The sequence below is a fragment of the Geotrypetes seraphini genome, chromosome 4 (genome assembly GCF_902459505.1).
Source record: "Geotrypetes seraphini chromosome 4, aGeoSer1.1, whole genome shotgun sequence".
Taxonomy (NCBI): domain Eukaryota; kingdom Metazoa; phylum Chordata; class Amphibia; order Gymnophiona; family Dermophiidae; genus Geotrypetes; species Geotrypetes seraphini.
In genome coordinates this window covers 49,172,152-49,191,911 of record NC_047087.1, presented here as the reverse complement: position 1 = coordinate 49,191,911, position 19,760 = coordinate 49,172,152, and the positions used below count along the sequence as shown (strand labels likewise).

Below are 19,760 nucleotides of genomic sequence, written 5' to 3'. Positions count from 1 at the left end.
TTGGTCCAATCTGTTCCTGTATGCTTTCCCTCCACTACCTCTCATGTTACGAACCTTGTTCAAGCTCAAGAGGGAACAGGCCACCATGATTCTCATCGCTCCACGATGGCCCAGACAACATTGGTTCTCCCTTCTACTTCAACTCAGTTCCAGGGAGCCTATTCTTCTTCCATTGTTTCCTTCTCTTCTTACACAGCATCAGGAGACCCTTCTGCATCCCAACCTACAGTCTCTGCACCTGACAGCTTGGTATCTCTCGGGCTGACTCCGAATGATACTTTGTTGTCTCAGCCCGTTCGTTCTATTCTGGATGCCTCCAGGAAACCTGCAACTCTGCAATGTTATCATCAGAAGTGGACAAGATTTTCTTCCTGGTGTCTTCTTCATCATCATAATCCTACGTCCCTTGCAGTGGAGACTTTGTTGGATTACCTTCTTTCTTTGTCTGACTCTGGTCTCAAATCTACTTCCATCAGAGTCCACCTCAGTGCTATTGCTGCTTTTCATGAGCCAGTTCATGGGAAACTCCTTTCAGCTCATCCCTTGGTTTCCAGGTTCATGCGGGGTCTTTTCAATGTGAAACCACCTCTTAAAGCACCCCCTGTAGTCTGGGATCTCAATGTGGTTCTCTCCGCCTTAATGAAGCCTCCGTTTGAACCTTTGGCTACGACTCCTTTCAAGTTTCTCACGTGGAAAGTGGTCTTCCTTATTGCTCTAACCTCTGCCAGGAAGGTCAGTGAGCTAAATGCACTAGTTGCGGATCCACCTTTTACAGTCTTTCATCATGACAAGGTGGTTCTGCGTACACATCCAAAGATTCTCCCTAAGGTTGTCTCTGAATTCCATCTCAACCAATCCATTGTTCTGCCTGTCTTCTTTCCGAAACCTCACTCTCATTCTGGAGAACAGGCTCTACATACTTTGGACTGTAAGAGGGCTCTAGCTTACTATTTAGAGCGTACTAAGCCCCACAGATCAGCTCCCCAACTCTTTCTGTCCTTTGATCCGAATAAATTGGGACGTCCTGTTTCTAAACGTACGTTGTCTAATTGGCTTGCAGCGTGCATTTCATTCTGTTATGCTCAGACCGGACTGACACTGGAAGGTTCTGTCACGGCCCACAGGGTTAGAGCTATGTCAGCATCTGTAGCTTTCCTCCGTTCCACACCGATTGAGGAAATCTGCAAGGCTGCTACTTGGTCCTCAGTTCATACTTTTAAATCTCATTATTGTCTGGATGCATTCTCCAGACGGGATGGACACTTCGGCCAATCTGTTTTGCAAAATTTGTTTTCCTAATGGCCAACCTTCCCTCCATCCCTCTTTTTGTTAGCTTAGAGGTCACCCATCAGTCAAGAATATGCTGCCTGCTTGTCCTGAGATAAAGCACAGTTACTTACCGTAACAGGTGTTATCCAGGAACAGCAGGCAGATATTCTTGCGTCCCACCCACCTCCCCAGGTTGGCTTCTTAGCTGGCTTATCCTAACTGGGGACCGCGTGCCTCTGTCGGGCGGGAAGGCACTCGCGCGTGCGCGGTGCGGCCTACTAGAACTTTCCAAGTTCTTAGAGTGCAATCACTCTAAAATTGTCCGTACCGGGGCTCCGTTGGTGCCGTCACCCATCAGTCAAGAATATCTGCCTGCTGTCCCTGGATAACACCTGTTACGGTAAGTAACTGTGCTATATCAACATTTCACCCCTTCTCATCTATCTTCCTTCTCTCACATGTCCTCCCCCCCTTTTTTATGTTGTCCACAGTAACTTGTTTGTTTTACATTTGTCTCCGTGTGGATTTAACTCTTACTGATTTCTGTTAATTTGACATGTGTATAGATTTTGTATGTGGGCTGAATGCTTTTTACATGGCATGGGGACATAAATGAAAAACTTAAAAATATATTTATATTTTTTTTTACAGAGTATCTTTAGAAGATTTATATAATGGCAGGACAACCAAACTACAGCTTAGCAAGAATGTTCTTTGTAGCACTTGTAATGGGTATGTATGTGTATGGTACCTTATTAGCACACATCATTTTTCTATCAATGGTTTTATTTCCACTTTTTCAGTAACTGATTTTAGTCTTAAAAAGTATTCCAGTGAGTTCTAGAAATATGTGGCAATAATTTACTAACTGTAGCCATGAGAATGGAAAAGGAAGTTTCTGGAACTTTTGACTTGTATTAAAGGGGGATAGGACTTGATATACCGCCTTTTCTGTATGGTTTACATGGGGCAATGAAGTGTTAAGTGACTTGCCCAGAGTCACAAGGAGCTGCAGTGGGAATCAAATTCACAATCTCAAAGTGCTGAGGCAGCTGCTCTAATCACTAGGCCAGTCCTAGTAGGGTTCAGGGTTAGCATCTCTTTGGTTACTATCCATTAATATTTGTTTGACCTTGCATGGCATTTAAGGTCCATCAAGCTGAACATGCTGTTTTCCAATAGTGGTCAGCATCTTTCACCATCTTCCTACTGTATACCAGCATGTTTTTACTAGATGCTCCTAGATCAGAGGTGGGCAACTCTGGTCCTTGAGGGCCGGAATCCAATCGGGTTTTCAGGATTTCCCCAATGAATATGCATTGAAAGCAGTGCATGCAAATAGATTTCATGCATATTCATTGGGGAAATCCTGAAAACCCGATTGAATTCCAGCCCTCGAGGACCGGAATTGCCCATGTCTGTCCATTTTTTTGACTCAGAAATCTCTGTTTATATTTGAGTATATAAGGTATACCTTTTCTGGGATGAATTTCAGATGTTAAACCTTTTGTTTTTGTTGGGGAGGGAGGGAATGGATGGCCCCAGCTATGTTGGATTTGCTTGTGATACTTAGCCTTTGGCTGTGGATAGCGCATATTAACAATATATCTGAATTTTAGCCAGGGTGGTAAGGCTGGAGCTGTTCAGAAGTGTACTGTGTGCCGGGGTCGAGGGGTGCGAATCATGATCAGACAGTTGGCTCCTGGAATGGTACAGCAAATGCAATCTGTGTGCCCGGACTGCAATGGAGAGGGTAAGTGGAAAAACTAGTCACTTTTAAAACAGCTTCATGTCAAAGGGAGGTAATGCTTGCTTTCAGTTGATGGGCAGCTGAATTTAAAGCAGCACAGCCTTCTATTTTGCTGCAGAATTGAAATTTCCAACAAGCACATCAAATCAAATTAATATTTTGTAATGACCATTATCCTAGGACAAGCAGGCAGGGCAGTATATTCTCACATAAGAACAAAAGAATTGCCACTTCTGGGTCAGACCAGTGGTCCATCCTGCCCAGCAGTCCACTCCCGCGACAGCCCCTAGGTCAAGACCAGTGTTCCAAACGAGTCCAGTCTCACCAGTTTAGCATGAACTTGTCCAACTTTGTCTTGAAACCCTGGAGGGTATTTTCCCCTACAACAGACTCTGGAAGAGCGTTCCAGTTATCTACCACTCTGGGTGAAGAAGAATTTCCTTACATTTGTACAGAATCTATCCCCTTTCAACTTTATAGTGTGTCCTCTCGTTCTCCCTACTTTGGAGAGGGTGAACAGTCTGTCTTTCTCTACTAAGTCTATTTCCTTCAATATTTTGAATGCTTTGATCATGTCCCCTCGCAGTCTCCTCTTTTCAAGGGAGAAGAGGCCCAGCTTCTCCAGTCTCTTACTATACAGCGACTCCTCCATCCCCTTAACCATTTTAGTCACTCTTCTCTGGACCCTTTTGAGTAGTACTGTGTCCTTCATGTACGGCGACCAGTGCTGGACGCAGTACTCCAGGTGAGAGTGCACCATGGTCCGGTACAGCGACATGATAACCTTCTCCGTCCCCTTTTTGATCATTCCTAGCATTCTGTTTGCCCTTTTTGCCGCCACAGCGCATTGTGCAGATGGCTTCATGGACTTGTCGATCAGAACTCCCAAGTCCCTTCCCTGGGAGGTCTCTCCAAGTACTGCGCCGGACATCCTGTATTCGTGATGAGAGTTTTGTTACCGACATGCATCACTTTGCACTTATCCACGTTGAACCTCATTTGCTATGTCGATGCCCATTTCTCGAGCTCAGGCATTTTTACCACAACAGAGACTCGACACTCTGACTCATATTTGCCAGAAAGTATTCATTCCAACATATCACCGCACACCAAATGATGTGTATTCTAGGTCACATGGTATCAACGGTTCATGTAACTCCATTCTAAACTAAACTAAACCTTGGGTTTATATACCGCACCATCTCCACGAATGCGGAGCTCGGCACGGTTTACAGGAAGAAGGATGAGAGAGGAACTACAGTGGAGAGATTAAAGAGTTAGGTGTACATGTACATCTCAGAAACCTCAGTGGGAATTCTCGACCCAATGATCTCAAGGCCTTACACCCACTCTCCCAGAGACTGCAGTTAACGTCATCACTTCATCAATCCCTTCAGTGGTGGTTAAAACCAACCAATCTATCCAGAGGTCTACTCTTCCACCCCTCGCCTCATCAGAAAATATTGAACGAATGCTTCCTTATTCAGGTGAGGTACTCACCTCCATACTCAAAGCAACTGGAATCCTCAAGAAAAATCTCTCCACATCGATCTCCTTGAATTACAAGCAATCCACAATGCTCTCCAAACCTTTTCAAGATCGCCTTCTCAGTTAAGTAGTACTCGCCTGAAAAGACAACCAAGTAGCCATGTACTACATGAACAAACAGAAGGATGGAATTTCGCCTCCTTTGTCAAGAAGCCATATAGATCTGGTCCTGGGTGATCCTTCATAACATTCCTCAAAGCTGTTTACCTAGCAGGAAAACAAAATCATTCTAGCAGACAAGCTCAGCAGATTCCTACAACCTCACAAATAGTCATGTCAAATATTTTCAAACTGGAAGATTCCCGAGCTAGATCTCTGCTTCGCCCCATAATCATAAGCCTCCTCTTTTCTGTTCCGGAATATATACTCCCAATCACCTGGAGTCAGATGCTTTCCTTTTAGACTGGAACAAGTTTCTATAAACTTTTCCTCCAGTTTCATTAAAAGAGAAAACTTTATTCAAACTTCAAGCTACCATGATCCTCATAGTACTTTGGTAGCCGTGACAACCATGGGTTCCTTCTTCAATTCTGTGTCCATCTCAGTCTTCGTTCATTGACTCTCAGAGCATAGTTTCTCTCTCCCAATGAGTAAATACACTTACACTGTCTGTACTGGTATCAACCATAATTGAAGCTTCCAGGAAACCTTCCACACAATGTTGTTACCACTTCATGGATTAGATTCACACTCTGGTGTAACCAGCGCTTGTTACATCCAGACACATGTCTTCTCCTTTCAGTCCTGGACTATCTTCTACATCTCTCCAATTCTGGTCTAAAAACCACTTCAGTCAGAGTTCATCTTAGTACTATAAGCGCTTTTCATACAGCTCTGGATAAAAAGCTGCTATCTGTCAATCCTTTTAATCTACAGATTCATGAAGGGCCTGTTTCATACCAAACCATCAATCAAACCTTCTCCAGTTGCTTGGAATCTTAATATTATACTATCAGCCCTGATGAAGCCACCCTGAGTTAATGGTGTCTTCATATCTCAAACATCCATGTGGAAAGTATTATTCTTAATCTACATCACTTCAGCATGCTGAGTCAGTGACTTGCAAGCACTTGTCTAGGATCCACCATGTACAACATTCTACTACAATAGGGTGGTTCTCCGTACACATCTGAAATCCTTTTCTAAGGTTATCTTGGATTTTCATTTGAACCAGTCTATAGTTTTTCCTGCCTCCTTTCCAAGACCACATTTTCACCTAGGTGAAGCTGCATTCCACATATTGAACTGTAAGTGTGCTCTTGCTTACTACTTGGATAGAACCAAACCTCATAGGAAATTCTACTCAACTGTTCCTCTCATTTGATCCAAACAGACTTGGACTCCCTGTCACCAAGATAACTATGTCTACGTGGCTCATGGACTGTTACCTTTTGCTATGCTCAGGCTGCACTGACACTAGAAGGTTGTGTCAGCATATAGTTAGGGCTATGGTGACTTCAATAGCTCTTATATGTTATACTCCTATTGAAGCAAACAACAAAAAGATCTAACAGGGTCTGTAGTACAGTGAGAGCAAACAAAAGAAAACTGCAGACAAATATGTTCAAGATGCAGGCTAAAGCCCCAGAGTTAAGAAACCTTGTGCTCAGCCTTCAGGTCTCTCTCTCTTTTTTGCAGTTCTTTGCACCTGGGTTGAATAGCTAATACCTTTAGTGCCATGGGTTTTAAATGAATTATGTGCTCATTGAAAAATATCTTTTAGAACTACAGTATGTGGTTGCTGCTGGGGGGATGAATGTGGTAGGGGTAGTTTACTACTACCACTGTTATTTCTATAGCACTACTAGATATACACAGCACTGTACAGTCATAAGAACATAAAAATAGCCTTCTATTTGCATTTTGTAATTCGCTGATTGTCCAGCTCTCTTCAATGTGAACCGCCTAGAAGTCATCTGACTATGGCAGTATATGAAGATTAATGTTATTATTATTATTAAGGTCATTTGTCAAATGGTAAAAAGTGGTGTAGAGTAGGTAGATATATATGAATGGAGGGTATGAAGCTAAAGTAAAAGAAAACATGTGTAAGAGTATACCATAAAGATAAAAACATATAAACTAATAGTTCATGTTATCTAATTCATGTTATGTTAAAAAAATTGTCATCCTTTATTTGAAAAAATTCATGTTAAAGTTCATGTTAAGAAAAGTATCATATTAAAAATATTCATGTTAAAAAAGAAATCTGTATTGCAGCCACTTGGTCCTCAGTTCATACCTTCATCGCACTACAGTCTGGAGAATCATTCCTGATGAGATAGTCAATTTGGCTAAGCAAGTCTATAAAATTTATTATCTACTTAAAAGCCAACTACCCTCCAACCCTTTTATTTCCAGCTAGGGAGTTCCACATGTGAGAATATACAGTCTGCTTGTCCTAGGATAAAGCACAGTTGGGGATTAAGACATATACTACTGTAACGGGTGTTATCCAAGGATAGCAGGCAGATATTCTCACAACCCTCCCAATTCATCTAATTGGTTTCTTAGCTTTTTTACTGAACTGATGGTCCCGCGAGCTGATGTTGGGCAGGAAGGCACTGGTGCATGTGCGGTATGGGCAGTCTTGGCACTTGTGAAAAGTTTGACAGTACACGTTTACACCGTCCGTACTGGGTTCCGTAGATGACGTTACCCACATGTGAGAATATCTACCTGATGTCCACGGATAACACCTGTTACAATTAAATAACAGTGCTTTTTTAAATAAAGTTGAACCAGCAAACTAAGGCCCTGTTTGTTCCAGCCAAAATTTTTAACAAAGAAATTGTCTACAATACTAGAAAATAGTGAACAGTATACATTGTTGTTGATGCTTTTTAATGTAAGGCTGTCAACTGGATCCAGATTCACGGGACAGGGTTGATACAGTCCTGGGCTTACTCTGTTGCATGCAGGGACTTGTAGTCTTTCTTTTCTTAGAGAATGTAATGGAGAAAATGGAACTACAAGTCAGAACTGTATCAATCCTATCAATCTGGATCCAACTGGCAGCCTTAATAGGCCTGCTTCAAAACTACATAAAATTAGTGTTTTATTGCATGTCAGTGTTTGAATGCTTAGGAATTGATGGAGCCTGATGGTTTTATATCCTGTAAAAACTTCTTTTAAATCCCTTTTTTTGTCTCTTTAACATTTTATGTAAACCTTATTTCCATTTAAGCTTCTTCACTATTTGGCTCCCTGTTCACAACGGAGTTCTCAACCATAGCAGAATTTGGGCAGCTTGCTGTACTTCTAAAATTAAAAAGCATATTGCATCATATACATTAATAATTTTATTCTCTAAATCAATTTGAACTATATTCTGTTCTTATTTGGTTACCCTAGAGCAGGATTAAAATAAGTTGTGGAAGATGCTCTGGGATTCACAGATGGTTGATCTGTGTTCCTGTTGGTTCTGTATGTGAGTCATGCTTCTTGAACTTTGAAATCTTTTGCTTTTTCTTCAATTGAAAGAGGTTTTCTGTTCAAGTAATCTAAAGTAATAAAAGTGGGCAGTATAACAATGATTACAATGTGTTTTGTACCACTGACCATTCCCACAATGTAATACAAAAAAAAAAGTGAGGATGTAATGTCAGGAAGGGTATTTATCCTATCTCCACTTATCCTTCCTGCTACCTCTTTACTCCTTCATGACCAGCTGCAATCACAGATTATTCACAGGTGGTGTGTAGTAGTGCTGCCCGATTCAGAAAAAAAATTCGATTCGATTCAGCCTATTGAATCGATTTTTCGATTCAGTTCGATTTTCTTGCCCAATTGGGTGGTTTTTTCCAAATATCCTGATGGGTTTATTTTATAGCCTCTTCACCCCCTTTGCCCTCTCCTACCCACACTGGTCCTGTTGTGTGAACAAAATAAACAAAAAATACTTTTCTTCTCGCTGTTAAATCCTAGCTCACGTTCGTGTTCTTAACACCAGTTCTGGAAGGATACACATTTCAAATCTGACTTATTGTAATCACAAAACAGAAAATAAAATTATTTTTCCTACCTTTTGTTGTCTGGTCATTTTTCAAATCATATTGGTCTCAGGCTCTCCTTCTTTCTTCTTTCTCTGTGCTAACCATCCATCTTCCATCTCTGTCCTCCCCTTCTGTTTCCCTTTCCTCCCCCAGAGGTCTGGCATCTTTCCTTTTTTTCATCTCCATTTCCCTACAGCTGCAGCAATGGACCCCACCATCCACAGATCCACCATCTCTCCTTTTCTCAACTACCCTTTCATCCAGCATCTCTCTTCGGTGTCCTTGTCCCTATTCTCCTCTCCAGTAGTGTCCCCCTTGTATCCCTGTTCCTATGCTCCCTCCATGCCCAGCATCTTATCTCTGTTTCATGTCTCTCCCCATATCCAGCTTCTTCTTTCTCTCTTCCTTACCTCTGTATCCCCTTCCCCAGGTACAAGTTTTATCCTGCCATCCTGCACCCTGTCCACCTACTTTGGAGCAGTATCTGTCCCTCTTGTAGTCTTGCATTTCTCTCTCCCTCTCTCCATTAATCCAGCACCTCTCCTCTGCTTTCCTCCCCCTCTTTTTGGTTTGGTCTCTCTCTTCCCTTCACATCACCCCAGGTCTGGCATCTCCCCTCCCCTCTCTTACTCTTTCTTTCCTCTTCCCTCTACACAGGCCTGGCAGGCATCTCTCAATCTTCAACATGCAAGTATAGCAAATGTGTTATACTGCCCCCCCCTCCCCCACCCGTTCGCGAAGGCCTGCATGTTCCCCCAGCTTCTCCGCTTTTACCTTAAGCTAATATGGCAGCCTGCAGGATCGCCAGTGCTATAGTGATCCCTGCAGCTGCCGTTGTCCTCAGTGGCACGTTTCCTCTGCTGCGATACTGACCCCGAAGTCAGGAGGGGCGGAACCGTAGCAGAGAGAATGTGCCGCTGAGGACGATGGGCAGCTGCAAGGATCACTACAGCACTGGCGATCCTGGCTGCCGTATTAGCTTAAGGCAGCGGTCTCAAATCCTTTGCAGGGCCGCATTTTGGATTTGTAGATACTTGGAGGGCTCAGAAAAAATAGTTAATGTCTTATTAAAGAAATGACAACTTTGCATGAGGTAAAACTCTTTATAGTTTATAAATCTTTCTTTTAACTGTTAAAGAAAAGATTTATAAACTATACCTCATGCAAATTGTCATTTCTTTAATAAAAAGCAAGGTAGACGTTTATCAAACCAGTGGGTAAATGTTTATTTATAGATAGATCCTAGTTGGGATTATAACTAGGAATAAAGGCTAAGTTTCGGTGTGATCAGAACACTTTCATCAGGAGAGACTGATAAAAACATAAAAAATATAAACATGTATAGAATCATGACATAATAAAATAAAACATAATTAAAATGAGAGCATAAATTAAAAGCATATGCAAATAAAAGGAACCATAATACTAAAAGACATGCAAATTCATAAAATAATGCATAAAAGACCATCATAAGTGTAATATTGATAAAATTAATACACAGAGATCATCATAATTAAAGGACATACATGAGGTCAATTAAAAGTAAATTGAAAACCATCATAAGCATATAGGTTTGAAAGCCATAAAATGCATCAATTAAAAATCAAATGTTATTAATTAAAAGTATATATATTGAATGAATCCATAAATCAACAGAGGTGCAAAGAGAATGCATGAAGTGATGCATAGAGCTAGCTGAGGTGCCCAGTAAAAGTAGAAAAAAAAAGAGTAGAAAAAGAAATCAAATGCCGTGAAAAAAGAAAACCAAAAGAACCAGTCTGAAAGCATGAGTAATCATACTGCTCTGCATACGCATTTGAAGGAAAAACAGATGAACAGAGAACCACTTATATTAAGGAGAACCAAAAACACAAAGAAACTGAAAAACAAGAGCATAATGAAAGCTAAAAGTACTGCTACAAAAGTGCTGAGGGACCATGGATAACTGTAAAAGAAATACCTCTGAACACAATGAGGAGCTGCCACGCTGTGGGCAGATAAAAAAACAGAGGTTGTGAATATGGCGTTAGCCCAAAATAGAAATAATACTATAAAGGTTTGTCAATGCATGGTTAATGCAATTAATTTAAGCAGCAACGTGTGTGAGAATTGAAACGTTAAAAACAGTATATTAAAAATGAAAGATAGATGAACTTCTGCAAAAACAAAAGTAAAACTGTGCGCTAACAGGAGTGGCTTTGAACGGAAAAACGACTGAAGCAAGGGAGTCGGCCAGAAACTTGATCATCTCGTCCGGACCGTGGGCCACAAAATAGTACCTGACAGGCCGCATGCAGCCTACAGGCCACGAGTTTGAGATTGCTGGCTTAAGGTAAGAGTGGGGAAGCTGGGGTAACATGCAGGCCTTTCTGACTGAACCTCCCCCCTCAAGCAGGAATGGCAGCGCTGCCACTCCTGCTTTAGGAAGGCACGGGGGGAAGGGTCGGTCATTGAATCGGGAGGCCAATTTTTTTTTTTTAATTGGATCAATTCGAATCGAATCGGGCAGCACTAGTGAGTAGTATTGCCTTTGGTTTGTTTGTCAGATCCTCAGTGTAGTACTGGCCACATCTTTCTCAGGCTTCTTGTGGTTGAGAATATGGTGAATGCTGTATATACAATATATAGAATCACCAAATAAACCAAAATGATACTGGATATAATTTCTTTTCTCTTTTTCTCTCAGAATATTGAGTACAGTGGTACCTCGGTTTACGAGTGCACCGATTTGCAAGTGTTTTGCAAGATGAGCAAAACATTCGCAAAATCGGCGCCTCGGAAACCGAGCGTGGCTCGATTTACGAGCGCCCCCCCCCCCCCCGCGATCTGGCACCCTCCCCCCCATGATCCGGCACCCTCCCTCTGCGATCGGGCACCCCCCCCCCCCCACTGCTTCTTACCGTCTTCTGGGCCTGGGCACCGGCACCCGCATATCCTGTGGGTTGGTGTCAGTGCCTGAAGATCTGCCTCCTCTTCTTGCTGTGCCTTGAGCATCTGCGCATGCTCAAGGCCTGCGAGTTCACATTCTCTCTGCGCAGATGCTCAAGGCCCAGCAAGAAGAGGAGGCAGATCTTCAGGCACCGGCACCAACCCACAGGACATGCCGGTGCCCAGGCTCAGAAGACGGTAAGAAGCGGTGGGGGGGGGAGGGGGTGCCGGATCACAGGGGGGAGGGTGCCGGCCTTCGGGGGAAGCAATGCTGGTTCTCGGGGGGGGGGAACGTATCAAAGCGAGTTTCCATTATTTCCTATGGGGAAACTCGCTTTGATAAACGAGCATTTTGGATTACGAGCATGCTCTTGGAACGAATTATGCTCGTAATCCAAGGTACCACTGTATTAGATTTTCACCCATTCAGGGTTCTTTCAAAGAGAAAGACATTTCTTTTCTCTTACTCACATTCACATCACTGGCTAGAACCCATCCTCCCTACCTTTTTTTTCTAACATTAAGTATAAATTTTATTTCTTCAATAATTTTCATTAAAACTACTATTTAATACTGTTTGATACTAAAGGGACTGTGTAATTCATTCATAATACAGACTATTTAAACTTCACAGTTTATTTCAGAAACTCTGGACTGACAGAAAGTGCACTAGTGCAAAAGCTGTATATAATACAACAAGTTTACTACTACTTATTTCTGTAATATGCTAGAGGTACACACTGCTGTACATTAAACATGTAATTTATTTATTTAATTCATTTTCTATCCCATAAGAGACAATCCCTGCTCAGTAGAGCTTACAGTCTAGTTAAAACAGACAAACAGGACAAATAGGGGTTAGGGAATTTCTCACAAAGGGAATGCTAAAAAAGACTTGGGTGAAAAGCAGCCATTGCTCTTTTTTGGCTTAGTTTCTAGTTTCCAAGTTTATTTATAATTTGATAGACCGGCCATCAACAAGTATCTGGTCGATTTGCTAAAATTAACACTTTAAAATAATTAAAGGGGTAAAAAATAATAATAATCATAAAAAAAGGTGGGGGCAAGTAAACTAGACAAAGACGACTGGGTGATGAGGGAGTTGATACAAAGGATAACAAGGGAGGGAAAGTTTCATAAATACATCGAGGTTGAAATTCAAATTAATTTTAATAGATGGAAGAAAATTTGTTGATTTCATAAAAAGAATGAGCAGAATTTCTAGCATAGTCTACCTCTTTATTGTACTCTTGGATTTTAGGAATAATGGATTTGACATTTAGTTCATCTGGATGTCACATTCTTTATCAACATGCAGGATTGAATCTAACGCATAAGTGGGTGGTGGTGTTGGGACAGCACTGGGGATAGTACAGCTCTCTTAGAGCTTAACTAGTGCAAAGATCTGAGCATGCAGAGGGTGGACTCAGAGATGAGAGAAGACAGCACCTCTAAGCAACTAATGGTCTTTTTTTTTCCTCCATTAAATTTTACCCAGAGGCTGGATTGCAGGCCCTGGTGGAGCCTACAGATTTTCTGGTACTCAGAAGGAGAAGGTGGTACTCCATAGAATGATGGTTGGGCTTAAGGAGGTAGCCCTTGGCGGTGACTCCCGAGTCAATTGTTGCCCAAGCCAAGCCTTTAAGAGGGGGTGAGGGGGGGCTGCAGTGGCAAAGATTTTCCACCAGTACAGAAACCTATTTGTCATCCTTAACATCTCTAATTAAGCTATCATTTGAGCCTATAGAATCCTTGTCTGTCGAAAATCTATCCTGGAAAACACTCTTTCTTGTAGCAGTTAATTATGTCTAGAAGAGTCTGTGAACTTTAAGCCTTAGTCACTTATAAACCTTTATGCTTAATTTCATCCTTGATTTCCTATCGGAAGTGAGCATACCTTTTCATGTGAATGGAGTGCTTCAGGCGTTTTAACCTAAACTATATAAGCATCAGTGTGAGAAGTCCCTCCACATAACTGCAAAGAGTTCTCTTATCTTAAAAGGAATCCATTAGAAAGTCTACTCAGCTGTTGGTCTTTCTTTAACACCAGCAGAGATGGAATAGCCCCCTAACTTCACAAGTTAGCTTCATCAGCTAAACGTAACAGCTGCTTCTCTGGCAAGTTGCACGCAATTACTTAACCTACTGCCCGAGCCAGTCTTCATTCAGACAATACTTTGTCAAGCAGTAATGCACATTCTGTCTTTCGTAATCTAGTCAACTCTCTTGTATTGATAACTGACTGAGTGCTCCTCAACAGTAAAAAAATTATCTGCAAACTGGAATAACCCTAAGTCTTTGATTCAATCTTGCTTGTTGACAAAGCAAAATTGCTTACCTGTAAGAGATGCTCTGTAAAAAAAACATAAGAATGATTAGATACGTAATCCCTTTCTGAGAGCTATGCTTCTTGGGCAATGGAGTGGACTGAAGAAGCACACTGCCCATGGGTAGGACAGACATGCTTAGAACTATGTACCAGCTCTGAGCTCTGGGAGAGCTGTTCATCCCTGCACTGTCTAGTACTATCAACTTCTGTGCCTTAATCCTGTTGTCCACAGAGAGAACCTTTTAGGGTAAGCAGCTTTTACATTTTTAAAACTGAAATGCGGGTGTTAGACTGTTGTTTGACTTAAAGTGGCACTCATGAGTTCTTTAGGAGTGGGGATATAATTAGGATCAGAATGAAGGGGATTACTACTAATAGAAATGCTGGAACTTCTTGTTACCCACATGTACTTTTCTCACATTTTTGTAAAATATTTCACTCTGTTAACTTATGGGAGAATGTCCCATATTCCTCTGTATTTAAGATTATGACTGGAACAGCCTCCCTGAATTGGTATCATGCTTTTTTCTGGCCATATGCCTGTCTGAAAACCTACCTTCTAATGCTATTAAATATTTAAATCTTGATTCATCCAGAAAATAGCCTTGTCAGTTTCTTTCCATGTTTATTAATAAAGCTTTTTTTCCCCCCCAGAACTCTTCTCTTGGCCAGATTGTCCCTCCTACATGGAGTTTACAGTTTCATGTGCATGTAATCTATTCTAGGGCACATCTAATAGGGTTATGGAAATCGGTAGTAGCATAAGGCATTTACAATCAAATCATTTATTTTATTTTCTCATTTTTCAGGAGAAGTAATTAATGAAAAAGATCGCTGTAAAAAATGTGAAGGGAAGAAAGTAATAAAAGAAGTTAAGATCCTTGAAGTTCACGTAGATAAAGGCATGAAGCATGGACAGAAAATTACTTTTTCTGGAGAAGCTGATCAAGCCCCAGGAATGGAACCTGGAGACATTGTCCTTGTACTACAAGAGAAAGAGAATGAGGTGATTTTTGATAGGCTTACAGTTGACGTGTGTTTACTAAGTTTTCTTTTTTCAAATCTCTCAATATTGCAGCCCAGAAGTTTTCCCTCTATTTTGTTTGTTTCCAATTCTACTGGAACTTTCTACTAGGACTGTGGTGCTATGAACCAACCTTATGCAACTTGATATGGTTTCTTCCAGTTTTTATCTCAATGTCCACCTCTCCACCCCCCACCATATCTAGCTGAACAGTTGCAATGACAGTTCTCAGGTAATAGTTACCCACCATAGCTCCCACAGGAATTTGGTGGCCTGAGATATGAGCAGCTGCCATTGTGCAATGGCTGGGACTTCTTCCTCTATAGAGTCTCTGAATCTTTTTTTTAAATTTTAAATAATAGAAATATTCAACTTCTATTTTTGTTTGAATTTATTTACTACCTTTTTAAAAGAAATTTACTCAAGGCAGTGTACAACAAGAATAAGTCAGACATAGGCAATAAACAATTATAGCAGTAAAAAAGTTTCACATAACAGTATACAGTATTGTATGGTACAGTATGCTACATTACAGTGTTAAAATATGTAAGAGAACATTTTAATAGATAGCATAGAGTGTAAGCAAATAGGGAACATATAAGATAGAGTAACAGACATTAGAAAATAAGGGGACTAAATTAATGAAAGCTGCATGTGAAGTCAGAAAGGTGCTTGAATATTATTTTAGCTAGGGTAAGAGTGGGTAAACATGTCCTGCTACAGTATGTGCAGCCAGTGTTACTCCTTGTATGACTAGAAAGTTAGCTGCTGCTTCCATTACACAGCTTTCACCTGCTTCCTGCATTGAGCAAAGCCTTTCGGGAGTGCATTACAGAGTAGGAGCTATTCCAGGGAAGGCCAAGCTGGTGGGTGTTATATTGTATGGTACCCTTTAGAGAGGGTATGGTTAGGGAAGACCTTAGTTGACTTGGAGATATATAGAGGGAGATCCTGTATGGCCTTGAAGAATTGGACATAGAGGGCTGTATTGTACTAATAGCCAGTGAAGTTTTTGCAGAAATGGCATAATGTAGTAACGTAACTAAAAGCCTATCAGCCTTTCTGCAGTATTCTGAATCAATTGGAACTGGTGCAAACCTTTTGTAGTCAGATCAGTGTAGAGAACATTACAGTAAATCAGTATTTATGTTATCATGGCATGCACAACTGTGATCAGATTTGCCTTCTTAGTGTAAGGAGAGAGACAGCATAGTGATCACAAATGATAGAAGCATCTTTTGGGTTTGGGGGATTGGCATAAGTGTTGAGCCTTGCTGTATTTTAAGGTTCTCTGAGGACAAGCAAGCATAATATTCTCACATGTGGGCGACATCATCCAAGGAACCTAATATGGACACTGCCAAGTGCACTGTCACTTTAAATCTTTAGTCAGTCCCTTCCCGCTCAATGTCAGCTCACAGGATCACCAGTTCTCAGTTTTCTGCAGAGCTGATAAACTGTTTTCTATTTCTTCTCAGTGTGTCGAACTTAAAATCCTTTTTATGCTTTCCCATTTTTATTTTACTGTAGTTTTCTACATAATTCTTCATTTTTCTCGTTTTATGCTTAAATTTTCTCTATTTTTTATTTTTTTGGCCTTCACACCACATTGAGACCTTTTTCACCCCAAGGAGCATTGACTGTTTTCAGCATATTTTTTTCTTCAGCTCCCCATGCCATTGAGCATTTTGACTTTGCATCAGCTGTTTTCCCTCCATGTTCAGTGTCTAGGTCCTGACGGTTGGGATATTCGGTGTGACCTCTGTCTGCATATGCAAAAGAGGATATTAAAGCATGACAACTTCAATATGAAAGACTTTTTAGTTTGGCATTGAGCATGCAGGGGATTTGGGATCCAATGCACAGCCTGTATCGACACCACGTGCGCCAACACTATATACAGAGCGTCAAATATTGGGCTCTTCCCAAAGGCAAGACTCAATATTGTCTTCCTCCATGCCTCATCTATCAGGGGAGGTAGCACGTAAGAAAGCTAAGAAGCATAAATATTCTTCCCCTTCTAAGTATGGCATGATATCATCCCAGGCGTCCACCTCCTTGACGCTTAGTAAGCATTGACGCACTGAAGATCATTGTCCATCGCTGCAGATCATGCTTCCTCCCAGGTGTGCCTCAACATCCAGGTCTCCCAAGCCAAGACAACATGCCACTGCAGACGTCTTCCATGTTGATTTATCTTCCAGTGCAGACGCCAACTCTCCAGGAGGAGATCTGGGCTACATTCAAACGAACTTTCAGGGCTACTGCAAATGCAGTCTACATAGGCTTTAAAGGCGTCAATGCTTGCCTCAGCTCAGCTCAACGTGAGCATACATTGAGACATCGATCGAGGATGAGGTCATGCACCCCTGCTCGACATAGAGCATTGAGGTCAACACGGACCCATTCATCTCATGCATCGCCAGCAGAGGAGTTATCGCCTGGGTAACAGCATAATCAATTCCTATCTCGATAAACAGTTAACACTCCTCTTAATGCACACTTCCAGATTCACCTAGGATAAAATATATTGAATCTGACTCAGATATCTTGAACCATTCTGAGGAGGAGCTGCCAAATTTATTATCAGAAAAATCCTATGACATACCTTCTGATCCTTCTCCACCTCAAAGGCGTAAGTTTCCACCAGAGAGCATATCATTTACTGGTTCTATAAGGCAAATGGGTCAAGCTCTTCTCATTAAAATGGAGACAGAGGAAGAACTTTGTTCAGAGGTTTTTGAGCTTCTTGACTGAGTCACCATCAAGTGGCTGTATCAAGTTACCTTTTCATGACCCTGTGTAAGATATGCTATTTAAGAACTGGGAGACCCCTCTTATCAGTCCAGGTAGCTCCTTAAAATAATTGAAGCAATGTATAGAATACAAAAGTGTCCAGGATTTGAGAGAACACAACTTCAACATCACTCTCTTTTTGTGTGCAGTTCAAGGCCTTATTTATTTATTTTAAAATTTTCTATACCGTTTAAAACTAAACGGTTTACATAATTTACATATGTAATTTTGTAAAAGCATAATAAAACAGAGACACAAACAATCATCAGAAATTATATCTACAAACTAATACCATAGCTTATATAATGAAAACCATGAATAATTCATCAAATGTGCAGATAGGAAAATTATTGGCTAAAAACGGCATCTACAAATAATTGCATCTTGAGTAATTTTCTAAACATGCCCTTTTCACTTCTGCTCTCCCATGAAGGGAAGCCAGATCATTAGATTCTTCTGGTAAATGCATTTTTCAATCATCTATGCTCATCGTTAGAATAATGGACTACCAATTCTATTCTTCCATTTACTTAAAGTCCTTGCTTAAACAGATTTCAGAGTATGAGGAATTCCTCCCTCAAGAGAAACAAAGAATTCCAACGCTTATCCAAGAACTTGTTCATTACTAGAAAGTTCCTAGCTAGAGGCATAGTTGATTTGTTTGATGTATCTTCTAGAACAGGGGTGTCAAACTCAGGGTAATTTAATTTGGCCCACTAGAAAATACCCTGTTCCTTCCATCCCTCCATCTCATTGTCTACCATCTCTCTCCTGACTTCCCGGTCTAACCTTCAATGCAGTCTGCAGAGGATCGTCAGTCGGCTATAGTGATCCTAGCAGGCTGCCGTAGCCTCTACAGCACATTCCCTCTGCCGCAACCTCGTCCATCAGGAGGGGTGGGACCATGGCAGAGGAAACGTGCTGTGGAGGCTATGGCAGCCTGCTAGGATCCTCTGCAGGTTGCTTTGAAGGTGAGACCGGAAAGCCGGAGGACTCTAGAAAGAAGGGGGAAAACATGTAGGTCTCTTGGGGGGGGGGGCTGGTGTAGAAAGAGTAGAAGGGGTCCAAAGAGATGTGCATATGCCGGACTGAGAGTGGAGGGGAAGGGGAAGAAGTAATGGGTCTAAAAACAGAGGAGAGGGAGGAAAGGAAGGAACAGAAAGGCATGGTATGGAGGGGGATAGAGATAATGGATATGGTAGTTGGGAAGAGAAAGGGAGAGATGGTGGATCCTGGGGTGGTGAGGAAGGAGGGAGAGATGCTGGATGAAAGGGTAGTTGAGAAAAGGAGAGATGGTGGATCTGGGGATGTGGGGTCTATCGCTGCAGCTGCAAGGATGGAGACAAAAAAAAAAGGAAAGATGCCAGACCTCCAGGGGAGAGAAAGGAAACAGAAGGGGAGGACAGAGATGGAAGATGAATGGTTAGTACGGAGAAAGAAGGAAATGACAAATGGCAGGAGACCCTGTCAAGCGATCACCTCAACAATTTTGTCTCCTCGAGCTTCTAGGGTTTGCCATCAACTACCAAAAGTATCTATAGCCGTCTCAAATCTTGGAGTACATAGGAACACTCTTGAACACCATTCAAGGTCTGGCTTTTCTACCCGAGTAGAGGGTCGACAATCTCATTCACTTGTGTCAAACAATTTCCACCCTCAAGCGCACTTAGACACACTAGATGATATGCCTTCTCAGTCAAATGGCATCAACATTTCATGTGACCCAATTTGCATTCCTTCACTTCAGAATTCCACAGTAGATCTCATCAACACAATGGTCCCAAGCCACAGGGCCTCTCTGTTTCAGGTCAAATCATCCTAGATCTACTGCACTCTATTTGTGGGTGTTGGCACAGTTTTATCTAGGGTCTCCCTTTCCAGCCCCCTCCCCAACAAAAACTTCTAACCACAGCTTCAATTCTAGGCTGGGGATTCTCATCTAGATAGTCTCCACAATCGAAGTGTGGTCTCAAAACGAACAGACCCTCCACGTCAATCTTATACAGCTGCGAGAGTTAGGGAACGCTCTCAAGATATTCCAGGACCACCTCCTTCAATAAAGTAGTACTTGTCCATATGAACAACCAGGTTGCCTTGTTCTATTTGAACAAACAAGGAGGT

The 19,760-nt window shown here is 41.6% G+C and overlaps 1 protein-coding gene across 1 annotated transcript in view; it reads left to right on the top strand.

Moving 5' to 3' along the window:
- The window catches only part of DNAJA2 (DnaJ heat shock protein family (Hsp40) member A2), a 91,590-nt gene that overhangs the window by 41,486 nt on the left and 30,344 nt on the right, over window positions 1–19,760 (top strand). The window contains exons 4-6 of the mRNA XM_033940633.1: window positions 1,921–2,001; window positions 2,889–3,022; window positions 14,629–14,825. Of these exons, the coding sequence (XP_033796524.1) occupies window positions 1,921–2,001; window positions 2,889–3,022; window positions 14,629–14,825 (412 nt within the window). The remainder of the gene's footprint in view (window positions 1–1,920; window positions 2,002–2,888; window positions 3,023–14,628; window positions 14,826–19,760) is intronic.